General features: G+C 37.1%; 1 protein-coding gene across 1 annotated transcript in view; it reads right to left on the bottom strand.

The window, feature by feature from the left end:
* The window catches only part of LOC124234382 (Down syndrome cell adhesion molecule-like), a 684,040-nt gene that overhangs the window by 569,444 nt on the left and 100,439 nt on the right, over nt 1-14,157 (bottom strand). The window contains exons 2-3 of the mRNA XM_046651745.1: nt 13,461-13,552; nt 9,609-9,926 (exon numbers count right to left, since the gene is read on the bottom strand). Coding sequence (XP_046507701.1) covers nt 9,609-9,926; nt 13,461-13,552 — 410 coding nt within the window. The remainder of the gene's footprint in view (nt 1-9,608; nt 9,927-13,460; nt 13,553-14,157) is intronic.

Raw genomic sequence — 14,157 nt, 5'->3', positions numbered from 1 at the left:
AGGAAAGAGGGAGAAGACGAAAGGTGAAAATGAGCACCGAGTGCTCCAGAGACTCTGAGGCACTGGCCCAGCGCCTTTTAGCTAAACCAGCTCCCAGTTGGCTATGGGCAGCCAACAACAGGCTCACAGAGGCTTCTATTTCCTTCATCTGAAAATGGAAATAACATCTACCTCACGGGGTTCTTGTGCAGATTGAAATAGAGAATGACTTTAAAGTACTTGGCACAATGTCCAGCACATAATCATCATATTCGGTGAGTCTCTCTGATCGCTGGCCAGAGGAGCCTACTTGAGCTACCCTTGGCTGAGATAGGAAGCATCCTCTGAACACATCAGGAGCTCTGGAACCTGCAATTGAGCCCTAGGAAGGGCATCGCAGCCTGTCCCTCTTTGATTCTGGCTTCATCCTTCTCTTTTCCCGCAGACAGGCTTCTTCTGTTTTTCTGGCCCACATAGAGGATAGAAGGTGCCTGGCCCATAGTTCCCAAGCATCCTGAGGAGAGATGGACTCTCTCTCAAGATTTCAATGTCAAATTCAGAGGGTAGGGGAACTGATAACCAGCTTGGTTAACTGCTCTCCCTCAGTACAATCACCTGTGTCCAGGGGTTCAAGACCATTTTGTGTGATGTGGAGGCAAGACAGTTAGGGGGTTATCGTGGGCTGGGTGGAGAGGTAGAGATGTCTGCCATATATGCAACTATTCTTAGCTACCATTATTATATGAACATTAAGACAACTTTCTTAAGAAAACAGGTCAGCCAAGTGTTATCACTTGCTTTTTCTTAAAACAACTTTATCAAGATATAATTGGCATACAATAAACTACATGTTTATTGATTAGTTGTGATGTATGTACACACTCATAAAGCCACCACCACAATTAAGATAATAAATGAGGCATCATCCAAACAGATTATTTGTCCTCCTTGGTATTCCCTCCTTCCTACCCCTTCCCAGTCAACTGCTGATGTGCTTTCCATCATTAAGGATTAATTTGCATGTTTTAGAAGTTTAAATAAACGAAATCATATAGTACATACATTTTCACATGGCTTCTTTCACCCAGTGTAATTATTTTGAGATTCCTCTCTGCTACTGTGCTTACCAATAGCCCATTCCTTTTCATTCAATTGTATGAATAAACCACCATTTGTTTACTCATTCATCTAATGATGGGCTTTGACCCAATTTTGGCTATTCCAAACAAAGCTGCTATGAACATTCATGTAAAAGTCTTTGTGTGGACATGTATTTTGAGCAAATACCTAAGAACAGAATGCCTGGAATATATGGTAGGTGTATATTTATCTTTTTAAGAGACTGCCAAACTGTTCTCCAATGAGGCTGTACCATTTTACATTCCCACCAGAAGTGTATGACAGTCCCAGATGCTGCATATTCTCAGCAACACTTCTCATCACTGTTTTTAATTTCAAACTTGTGGATATATCTATCTCATTGTGGTTTTAATTTGCATTTCCTTGAAGGCTAATGATGTTGAGCATCTTTCCACTACTTACTAGCCACTACATATCTTCTTTGTTGCAGTATCTCTCCAAATCTTTCACCCATTTATTATAGTATGATTGTTTTCTTACAATTGAGTTTTTAGATTTCATCACATTTCTGAATAAAAGCCCTTTAACAGATATATATCTCGGATGTATTCTCTCCCAGGTGGTTGCCTACCTTTTTACTCTCCCAACAGTGTCTTTAAAGGAGCAGAGGCTTTTAATTTTATAAAATCCAAAATAACAATTTGTTCTTTTTATGGATTGTGCTTTTGGTGTCATACCTAAGAAATCTTTGCATAACCCAAGATTGCAAAGATTTTCTCCCATTTTTCTTCAAAAAAGTTTATATTTACATCTATGATCCATTTTGAGTTAATTTTTATATACAGCACAAAGTATAGATTGAAGCTTATTTGTTTGCATTTGGATATAAAATTTTTCCAGCATCATTCGTTAAAATGACTATCCATTTTTCACTGAATTCTCTTTGCACCTTTGTCAAATTTCAGTTATCTATATACATGTGGGTCAATTTCTGGATTCTGTTCTGTTCTATTACTTATACTTATAATATTCATCTTTAAATAAGTCTTAAAATAGCATTAGCCCTCTTAAATTATTGTTTATTTTTCAGGGTTCTTTTGGGTATTCTAGGTCCTTTGTATTTACATATAAATTTTAGAATCAACTCATCAATTTTTATTTGTTAATAAAAAAAGGTTACTGGGGTTTTCATTGGGATTGTATTGAATCTATAGATCATTTTGGGCAGAACGGACATCTTAACAATACTGAATCCTCCAAGCCATGAAAAAAAACTATTTTTCTCCTTTTATTTACATCTTTAATTCCTCTTAGCAATGTTTTGCAATTTTCAATGTATAGGTCTTTCACATTTTGGATCGGATTTACCCTCGAGTATTTCTTGTTTTTGATACCATTATAAATACTATTTTTGTGTGTGTGAGGAAGATTGGCCCTGAGCTAAAGATTTGTGCAAATCCTCCTCTATTTTGTATGTGGGACACCACCACAGCATGGCTGATGAGTGGTATGTAGGTCTGCGCCTGGGATCCGCAACTGCGAAACCTTAGGCCGCCAAAGGGAAGTACACGAACTTAACCACTATGCTACCAGGCCAGGCCCTATAAATAGCATTTTTTTTAAATTTATAGCTACAATTTATATGTATGTGTGTACTGAATTTGTACACTGTCATTTAAATAGCTTCACTTATTAGTTCCAGTAGCTTTGTTGGTAGATTCTGTCAGGTTTTCTGCATTGATAACAGTTATGTAAAAATAAAGACTGGCGACCTTCTTTCTTTGCAATCAGAATTCCTTTTATTTATTTTTCTTGCCATATTTTCTTGCCATGGCTACAAACTCCAGTATAATATTGAATAGAAGCGGTGAGAACACACATCCTTGTTTTTTTTCTTCATCTTTGCAGAAAAACACTTACTCTTTCCCCATTAAGTATGATGGGAGCTATAGCAGGATTTTCGTATTTGCATTTTAGCAGGCTAAGGAAGTTCCTTTTTACTCCTAGTTTTCTGACAGTCTTTATCATAAGTGGATGTTGTATTTTGTCAGTGCTTTTCTGTATCTATTGAAATGATCACATGGCTTTTATTTTTGATATGTTAATGTGGTGAATTACCTCAATTAATTTTCAAATGTGAAACCAACTTTGCATTCTGGAGATAAGCCCAACATGGTCATGATGTGTTATTCTTTTTATATGTTGTTGGATTCAATTTGCTAAAATTTTGTTCAGAATTTTTACATCTATATTCATGAGGAATATGTGTCGGTAGTTTTTATCTTGTGATGTCTTTGCTTTGTGTAAGTATCACAGTAATACTGGGCTCATAAAATGATTTGAGTATTCTCTCCTCTTCAGTTTCATGGAAGAATTTGTGCAGAATTTTTATTATTTCTTCTTTAAATGTTTGGTGAAATTCCATAGTGAAGCCATTTGAACATGGAATTTCATTGTAGGAAATTCAAATTCAAATACTTTAATAGATATAGAACTGTTCAGGGGCTGGCTGCATGGCTGAGTAGTTAAGTTCACGTGCTCTGCTTTGGTGGTCCAGGGTGTCACTGGTTCAGATCCTGGGCACAGACCTAGCACCACTCATCAAGCCATGCTGGGGTGGCATCCCACATAGAGGAAATAGACGGACTACAGCTAGAATATACAACTATATACTGGGGAGCTTCGGGGAGAAGAAGAAGAAGGAAAAAGGGAAAAGGAAAGATTGGCAACAGATGTCAGCTCAGGGCCAACTTTAAAAAAAAAAAAAGGAACTGTTCAGTTTATTTCTTCTTGAATGAGTTTTGGTATTTAACATCTTTCAAGGAATTTCTCATTTCATCTAAGTTGTTGAGTTTATTGGCATACACTTATTCCCAATATTCTCTTATTATCATTTTAGTATCTGTTGAATATATACTGACGTAACCTTCCTCATTCTTGACATGGGTAATTTGTCTTTGGCTTCATAGATTTCCTGTTTTACAATTTATTGATTTTCACTCTGATCTTTATTATTTCCTTTCTGCTTATATTGGTTCTAATTTGCTCTTCTTTTCTAGTTTTAGGATGGAAGCTGAGATCACTATTTGTGACTGTTTTTCATTTCTAATGTAGGTTTTTAGAGCCATAAATTTCCCCCCTAAGTATTGTTTTAGTGGCATCCCCAAAATTCTTAAATATTATGCTTTCATTTTTATTCAGTTCAAAATACCTTCTAGTTTTTCTTTTACACAGATCATTTAGAAGTGGGTTATTTAGTACCCAAACATATGGGGATTTCCCAGAGATCTTAATGTCAGTGGTTTCTAATTTAATTCCATTGTAGTCAAAGAACGTACTTGATATGACAATTTTTTTTAAAAAAATCATCTGAGACTTGCTTCATTGCCCATAATGTCGTCTATATTAGTAAATTTCCGTGGTTCCTTGAAGAGAATGTGTGTTGTGCTATTTTGGGATGAATGTTCTTTATTTAAATGTCAGTTGGGTCAAGTTGATTCATAGTGTCATTCAAGTATTCTTTATCCTTGCTGATTTTGTCTACTTCTGCCAGCTATTAAGAGAGGGGTATTGAAATCTCCAGCTATAAATTTTGATTTGTCTCTTTCTCCTGGAAGTTCATGTTGAAGAAATACTTCATGTATTTTGAAGTTCTAAGGTGCATAAATATTTAGAATAGTCATATCCTCCTAATTAACTGACCTCTTTTATATTAGGAAATGAACTTCTTTAGCTCTGGTAATATTCTTTGCTCAGAAATACACTTCATTTGATATTAATGTAGTGACTTCAGCTTTATTCTGATATTTTCTTTTGATTAGATTTGTTTGATTTGATGAGCATAGTATATCTTTTCCCATCCTTTTACTTTTAACATATTTGCATCTTTATATTTAAAGTGCATTTCTTTTAAGCAGTGTTTGAATCTAATCTGGTAATCTCTGCCCTTTAATTCAGACGACTGGAGCATTTACATTTAATGCGAGTATTGGTATGGTTAGTTTAAGTCTATCATCTTGTTATGTGATTTCTATTTTTACCATCTGTTCTTTGTTTCCTTTTTCCTGTTCTTTTCTTCTCTGTTTTGGATTGAGTATTTTTTTTAATGATTCCATTTTTTTCTCCTTTGTTGGCTTATTAGCCGTAACTCTCCGTTTTGTTATTTTAGTGGTTGCTTTAGGTTTTACAATAGATATCTATATACCTGTATATTATAGTATACATTATACAACCTCACGTATAATAAAAGAACCTTACAATATTATTCTTCCACATCTTTACTCCAGTCCTTAATGCTATTGTTGTCATATATTTTACTTATACTTATGTTACGATCCCCACAAGACCTTGTTATTGTGTTTAAACAGTCAACTATCTTTTAAAGAATTTCAAATAACAAAAAAATATAATTTATTTACCTATGTAATCATTTTTGTTATTTTTCTTTCCTTGGAGTAGATCCAGGATTCCATCAGGTGTCATTTTTCTTCTGATTACAGGACTTTCTTTAAGATCACTAGTAGGGCGAGAGTCAGCTGCTGATGAATTCTTTCAGCTTTTGTGTGCCAAAAAAGCCTTTATTTCACATGTAGTTTTGACAGATACTTCCACTGGACATAGATTTCTAGATTTACAGACTACTTTTCTTTCAGTACTTTAAAGATGCTGCTTCACTGTTTTCTCACATTGGTTTTGATGAGAAATATGCTGTCATCCCTGTGTTTGTTCCTCTGTGTGTAATGTGTCTTTTTTCATTGACTGTTTTAAAATTTTTTCTTTATCCTTGGTCCTGAGCAATTTGATTATGATGTACCTTGGTGTTTTTTTATTCATGTGTCTTATGCTTGTGGTGTGTTGAGCTCCTTGGATCTGTGGGTTTATAGTTTGTATCAAATTTGAAAAATTTTGGCCAGTATTTCTTGAACTCCTTTTTTGATTTCACCATCCATTCCTCTGGGGATCCTATTTGTATATTAAGCTACTTGAAATATTTTTGGGTTTTTTGGAATAGATTTTATTTTTCAGAGCAGTTTTAGGTTTACTTAAAAATTTCACAGCAAGTACAGAGAGTTCCCATATGCTCCCTCTCCCCGCCCCCTATGGTTTCTCTCATTATTAGCATCTTGCATTAGTGTGAAACATTTGTTATAATTGATGAACCAATAGTTATACATTATTGTTAACTAAAGCCCATAGTTTACATTAAGGTTGATTATGTGTTGTACAGTTCTATGAATAATGTCATGCATCAACCATTAAGGTATAACACAGAATAGTTTCACTGCCCTAAAAATGTTCCATAACCCACTTATTCATCCTCCTTCCCTCCCCATTAACCCCTGGCAACAAATAATCTTTTTACTGCCTCTATAGTTTTGCCTTCTCCAGAATGCCATAGAGTTGGAATCATATAGTATGTAGCCTTTTCAGATTGGCTACGTCATGTAATAATATGAATTCAAGATTCCTCTATGTCTTCTCATCGTTTGATAGCTCATTTCTTTCTATCACTAAATAATATTCCATTGTATGGATATACCAGTTTGTTTATTGTTAAAGAAAAATTATTCTGATGCTTGTTGAAAAGTAAAGGAAGAATTCACTCAAGACTATTGCAATAGGGGTCACGACTATTTCAATACGGGAGAGGAATTTTTCTCAACTATGACTATGCCAAGGACAAGTGCAGATTTATTGACAATGGACAGAGTGAGGGGGTCAGTGGATGGGAAATTACTAAGAGGAGATATCAAGACTAGGGAGATTCTTGCCAAAGGCAAGCCAAAGACTTATATATCTAAGGTAAGATGAGGAACTTGATCAGATTCCAGAGGTGGGGGATAACTTAGCCTGAGTCTCACTAAAACTGGGCTCGAGGAGGACAGACACAGAAGGTCAAGGTCAAGGACTAGTCAAGAAGAGGACTCAGAAGAGTCTAACTTTTAGTCAAGGAGAGAGAATTGTCATTACCCGTTCACATACTGAAGAGCATCTTTGTTGCTTCCAATTTTTGGCAATTATGAATAAAGCTGCTATAACACTTCATGTACAGGTTGTGCCCTCCATCTGGAAACTTAAGACAGTAAATTGGGGCAATCACAGGGCTCAGCTGTTTCTTCCAGTTTCTCAAGGATCACTTTCCTTCATTACCTGATGGCCAGTCTTGAAAACTATTGCTTTATGTATTTTGTCTGTTCGTTATTGTTTCAGATAATATAGCAAATTTGGTCTCTGCTACTCCATCTTGGCTATAAGCAGAAGTCCCAAATGTCATTAACCACAGTTTACTAAGGAGGAAACAATGACTAGATTTTTTTTTTTTTTACTTGCCCAAGGTCATATAGCTGATTACTGTTTGCTAACCAGTAAATACAGCAATGGGCAAGGGGCAGAACTATTTCAAGTGGTCCATCTGCATTCCAGTCCTCAGAACAGAAAGGGACATGAAGCATCTTATGTGAGAGAAGAGCTAGAATTGCTGATTAATGAGACAGGATAGGTGAACCATCCTTCTTTTGTTGACAGCCAGACCTAGGTCAAAGTTGCTGAAAACTGTTAAGAATAAGAATTCCCTGTACTGCCAAAGGAGAGATGAGAAAGTCATTTTCCCTAATGGATTATTACAGGAAAATCCCAACACCAATCTAGAGGGACATTTTGACGTTTAGGATGACCTGATACACAGAAGGACACCCCATGAGTCAGTGCTCATTCTACTCAAACCTGCACTACAGCCAGCATTGGGGGACATAAACGTCCCTTGCCTGCCCTTCTAAGCAGCCATCCAGTTCCATACTACCATCTACATAAAAATAGTAAACCAGATTTTGAAGCATCTGATAAATAATCTAAAAGATTATTAAAATCACAATGTGTTCATAATAAGAAGTAAAATTAAATGAGAAAAGAAATTTCATTTGGACGACACGACTGTCCATCTTGTAAGTTCAAATTGGTACAGTAATCATGAGTGTGCTGGACTCATATTTGGTTGGACTTCAGATGTCAACAATACCAGCACATAAACAGCAATAACAAACTACGTGGGAGAGGGGCTAGCTGCCAGAAAAGAGGATACAATTTCTATCCCTCTAAAAATTTCAGTGTCATGCAAAAACAATCAATTCCATGACAAATTTAGAAAATAGCAGATAAAACATGAATAAGCATTTAATTCCTTTATCTGATGGGAAACCCGAGACACAAATATCATTAACACATACAAGCACAGCTTTTTGAAGTTCCAGGTTTCTCTATAAGTGGCACTTTGTAGATTACAAATATGTTTTTATAACACATCATTAAAATGTTCAGCCTGCCAAGTAAAAGCATTCATTATATCTCCCTGTTTGTCAAGTTTAGAAGTCTCTATACAAATTTCATTTGCTTTATTTTAATTATTTGGGCATCAATTTTTCCTATCTCTTGATTAAAGCCAGTCTCCTTTTCTTCCATTCTTAAGTGCATTTTTGTGCAAGTCTTGGAATTCATGAGCACGTCAGGAAGATCAAAATACAGTTGGGAAAATGACTAGCTAGCAGAATGAGTCATAGTCTAATGTTTGATCGCTTACATCAAAGATTATATGCGGGAGTTCAGAAACATTTCATATTTTGCTCATGTTGTGATTTCTTCAAGTAGCACCTCCTCACTTGTGGAAGAAATTACTACAAAATTCCCCCAGCCACCTGCTGCCTAAGATAACAATCAAAGTTGCAATCTCTGCCCTGCCATTATATTGTGTCAGTCTACTGTAGTATTTGAAACAATAGGCTTAAAAAAACATTAAAACATTATTTGCTAACTGGAGTCTAGCTGTGAGTTTGTTTTTCAGGGCTTTGTTAAATCTATAGAATGGCCCGACATGTCCTGTTCATATAACTTTTGATGTCTGTGGATCTCAGACTGTATTCCTGGTTTGACTTGTAGCAATGCAATTTAAAAAAACATGCAGTATGTTCTTAAAAGCAACATAACCAATTCAGGATTTATTCATTGACACCATTCCTGCAACATGTGACATAGTCAAACATGTTACAATAGCTCTTTTTTTTTTTAATTTCACAAGGAATTCAAGAATATCAGACTGATTCTGTTTCAGTCATATTACACCTTGATGCTGTGGTTTTATTCCAGTTAGATTCTCTGTCTTCTTTTCTCGCTTTCTCTTCCCCACTCCCTCCACTGTCTGCCTCCAGGACTGGGTATGGTGAGGCAAGTGGGAAGAGTGGGGCAAGAAGCAAACCCACTGGGTTTGAGACACTGAAAGTTTGAGTTAGAGTATCAATTGTTCAAAATACAGTAAGTTTACGATAGAATTTAGACCTTAGCAACTTGATATCACTAATTTCAAGTTTTAGTTCCAGCAATGTAAGGCACTCTGAAATTCATCAAGGGATGCTCTGACATCTCAAGAAGCCGTCAGCAGTGTCAGAATGAATGATGACAAGGCTTTCATTGGTTCTCAACTGATGGCCTTTTTTAATCGTCAATGCCCACCACCACCCCAAATAGACACAGAGGGAATAAAGCCCAAGAATGGTACTCACCAGCCTTGATGTGGACATCCTGACTTCTAATTTTCCCTGAAGGATTTTCAGCTGTGCAATAATAAGTATTATCATGGATTAAGGTACTAAAGCTTGAAGGAGGGAAGGGGAAAATTTGGAGAGTGCCGTTGGGGTGGACGTGGCGGATCCCGGGAACATCGTAGATCTCCTCGCCCGTCGCTAGGTACCATCTGAGAGACACAGGAGGGATGCCCGCAGCGGGGCAGGGCACCAGGGTCCCCGTGGTGCTCGCAAACACTACCTCTTGCAGAGATGCATTGACAAAGTACAGGCTGGAGTGAAGGTCCTCACTGAAAACTGAAAAGACAACACAAGAACCGGTCAGTAAGACGCGCCTTCTAAATCTGTCCTTTGATCAGCCTGGCCTCAGAAGGTTATTCTCGACTAAAACTAAGTAATTCAAAATTTGTCAACCTACTATGGACAGAGAGGCTTATTTTTCCAATAAGGTACCATCCTCATCTCATGTTTTGTACACAAACTAAGTTATATCCTGGATCTTAGCTTTGATTAGATCTTCAGCCCTGCACCGCATGCTCGGTTCTGTCTCCATATTACTGACCACTATTGGAAATTATATTATGTATTTTGTAATCATTTATTGTCTGTCTCCCCCGCTAGAACACAAGCCCCTGAGGACGAGGTCCTGATTTCTCATGCTATTACCTAGAGCACAGAACCTAACATTCAGAGGGCACTCAGTAAAGAGAAGAGAAATGAATGAATGACTAGATCCAGTTGCTAGGACCAAATTGCTCAGGTTGGTAGGTACACTGAGAGCTATTTTTGAATGAAAGTAGTCACAGGTTTTTAAAATTAAATTTGAAGATCATATGTAAAGTACTTTTAAAAGTACAATTTGTTTTCTGAAAATAGCGTGCAATCAAAAATGCATTTTTTCATTGAAAATATATAGCAACACTTTGACAAAAGTATCATTCAGTTCCACCAGACTGTAACAGTCTCTGTGTCGCATTTTACATTTTATCTTCTGGTCCATCTCCCTACACGTCTTACCTATATAATTCTTATAATGTGCATACATAAACCATGCAATTGCTAGAGACTGTTTTATCCTCTTAACACTGTTTCATATACATAATATCATATTTCTCTACAGACTTCACAAGTAAATAGTAAGGGGTGCACTTTTGTATAATATGAGTTTCTAAACTATTTTCTTGATCTTAGTTATTTAAACTGTTTCTGTTTTAATTACTACAAATAAAATGTCTGCAAACCTGTTCACACATTTGGTTTTTTAATTCATTGATTGAGTGCCTAGATTGTACTTAGTAACAAATAATTATGAAGTGTCATTTATACAAACAAAGGAAACAACTTCTAGAACCCAGAAATTAAACAAAAGATTTATAAATGCCACGAAGACCTCCTTCTAGGACCTCTGTGCTTATATATGACTTCTTTAACAAATGCACACCCAGTCATATATTCACAAGAGAGAAAAGGAACCCTGGATGCTTGGAATTAACCTCACTGGGCAGAGACGAGAATAACATCTATTGAGCACCAATTCCCTCCCAGGTAATGTTATGAGACCCGAGTGTTAGTTCATTTGCTCTCAGGAACAACAGCTTTGCCAGGTGAGTATAGGCTCCACTTTTCAGAAGATGATGTGGAGACTCAGAAGGGTTGTCACTTGACCAAGGATGGAGCTAGGATGTCGCAGAACCAGAATTGGTCCTTCTGATGAGGACTTTATTTCACTATGTGGCTGCCTTTATCTATAAAGCCAAATCTTGAGGAAGCTGTGTTGACAAAATTTAGCATCCTCCAGATATCTTGCTTGAAACATTTGCCCACTTTCTTTCTTTTCTTTTTTCTTGAGGAAGATTAGCCCTGTGCTAACATCTGTGCCCATCTTCCTCTATTTTATATGTGGAATGTCTGCCACAACATGGCTTGATAAGCAGTGCATAGGTCCACACCTGGGATCCGAACCAGCAAACCCTGGGCCACCAAAGTGAAGTGGGCTAACTTAACTGCTAAGCCACCAGGCCGGCCCCCACCCACATTCTCTTAGTCTCTATCACGGGCAGTGACCACGAGTTGGCCCATCAGGGCTAGTGCTGACTATCTCTGAGCTGGGAAACAGAGTGAATGCCATTGGTCAAAAGACAATGGAGAAAAATACACTCTGTAAGGGCGACAGACTTACTCAAAGAGAAGACAGGGGTGTTCATCAAGTGGTAACTGATAGTTTGCTGTCCCAATCAAAACTAAATTCAGCAGTGCTCCATAAATCAGAATATGAAAATTATTGCTCACTGAGAAACTGGTTCGGATCAGAAGCGTAGTTCCTAGTTAAACATTGCAGCTTTCAGCTCAAATAAAAATGCTGACAGTGGCACTGTGATTTTACGTTTCGGCTTTCTAGGAAACTGACATCACCCCAAACATATTGTTAGGAAGGAGGTAACTGTCATTCTTCGAGGCTAATTAATTCCACCCAGATTCTTTTCTTCCCTCCCCACATTACCCTTCTGTCATCTGGATTGCGGGTAATTAAAACTAAATAAAACTTCGTCAAATTTGAATTTATTCTCTTGCCTCATATAAGTAGCCTTGTTAGAAGAGCAAGTCTTTGAAAATGTGAATGTATATAAGACATATTTCTTAATTAAACGTATAGTTTCCTACTGTAAACCACATCCCAAAAGCCAGCTTGTGAAATTATTTAAATGACTGCGAGGAAAATGCAAAATAAATGTTTAATCCTAGTAAAGAGATAAGTGACCTGTAGGGGATTACTGTCACTTCTCCTTACATTTTTTAAGGCATTTCACATTTGTCTTTCTATTTCACACCACTGGGTTTAATAATGTAACATAAACTCATTCTCAAAGATACACGTCATATGGCCACAGGCAAAAGAAAACCCAACTATATTCCAACAGTTTTTGTTTCTTCCATGTAAGGGACCATCCATCTGCTTACATAACAGTAATCCATTTTATGGTGTGCCGCACGCACTTCAAATACAGTAACATTTGCTCCCTCCAGTAAGGACACAGGCAATCTTAATGTGAATTATGTGTGTGTGAAAGTTCCTTGAAAATAACTGCAGTTTAATAACAGAAAGCTAAACAAAACATTTGGCAGCCTCTTGTTGTGAAATTCAGGGTATAAATTCCTGCAGTACAAACACTAAGAGTGATGGAGGAGGCAGCTTCCGAGGATTGTTCCTCCATTTGCAGAGTTCTCCAGATTTTATATCCTTATAACAGATGGTACAACCAAGGCTCCAGTGACAAACATAAAGAAGAACGTTACATTAAAAAGAAAAATAAGTCAATATTGCTTTCTTTAAAATTCAAAGATGGTAAGGTGGAAAGAAGAGATGGGGGAGAAACTTTGCAGAAAGGAATGACACCATCATTCATGCATGCAACGATGTTTAGTGAGCATCTGCTATGTACCAGGCCTTGTGCAAGATCCCAGTGATCAAATTTGCAAGGTCAAATGATCTGTGTCATGGTACTGCTCTCAAGGAATCTCTGGGCTAGAGGGTGCCATGTTCATGTAAAGAGATTGATGGTAATTCTTTTGCTGAGTGTTGTGGCAGAATTATGCACAAAATGCTACAGGAGCATAAGTGGCAGAGAAAGCTTGCCAGAGGAGGAAGGGAAGGTAGATTCTAGGTAGAAGGCATAAGAATGTTAGGTCACTGAGTTTCTTAGGCAAGAGGGAAGTGAGAAGATACTGGATGACTGAAGGGCAGAACTAACAGCAACACAATTTTGGAGAAGAAGTTTGAGGTTCTTTATATTCATTTATTCTGTACATACTCACTCATCACCTAGCAAGTACCTGGCTCTGTGCTAAGGCCTGAGGACACGCTAACGACCAAGGCTTGGAGGGCGATCTCCGGGAGCTTACATTTCAGAAGCTTATTGTAAAGTCTAGATCATAAGAGGTGTCAGATCTCAAGGTGAAAAGCATCAGCTTAATTCCGCAGGCAACAAGGAGTCCCACCCATAGGTATATACCCAAGAGAAATGGATACAGATGTCCATGCAAAAACTTGTACACAAACGTTTAAAGAGGCATTATTTAAAATAGTCAAATGTGGAAACAACTCAAGTGTCATCAACTGAAGAATGGATAAACAAAATCGGGTATATCCATACAATGAATATTACTCAGCAATAAAGAGAAATGAAATATTGATATATATTGAAATAGCGATGCTATAGACATAGATAACCCTTTATAACTTCATGCTAAGTGAAAAAAAGCCAGTCACAAAAGATCACATACTATATGACTACATTCATATGAAATGTCCAGAAGAGGAAATTGTAGAGACACAAGTAGATGAGTGGTTTACTTAGGGCTGGAGGTAGGGTGAGGAGGTAGGAGGGTGACAGCTAAAGCATGCAGAGTTTCTTTTCGAGGAGATTAAAATCGTCTAAAATTGACTCTGGTGAAGGTTGTACATATCTGTGGGTTTACTAAAAGCCAGTGAATTGTACAAATGGGTGAATGCTATTATATGTAAATTATA

This window comes from Equus quagga, unplaced genomic scaffold (assembly GCF_021613505.1).
Source record: "Equus quagga isolate Etosha38 unplaced genomic scaffold, UCLA_HA_Equagga_1.0 73442_RagTag, whole genome shotgun sequence".
In the NCBI taxonomy this organism is placed as follows: domain Eukaryota; kingdom Metazoa; phylum Chordata; class Mammalia; order Perissodactyla; family Equidae; genus Equus; species Equus quagga.
The sequence above is the reverse complement of the archived record's forward strand: the minus strand, read 5'-3'. Positions and strand labels throughout refer to the sequence as shown.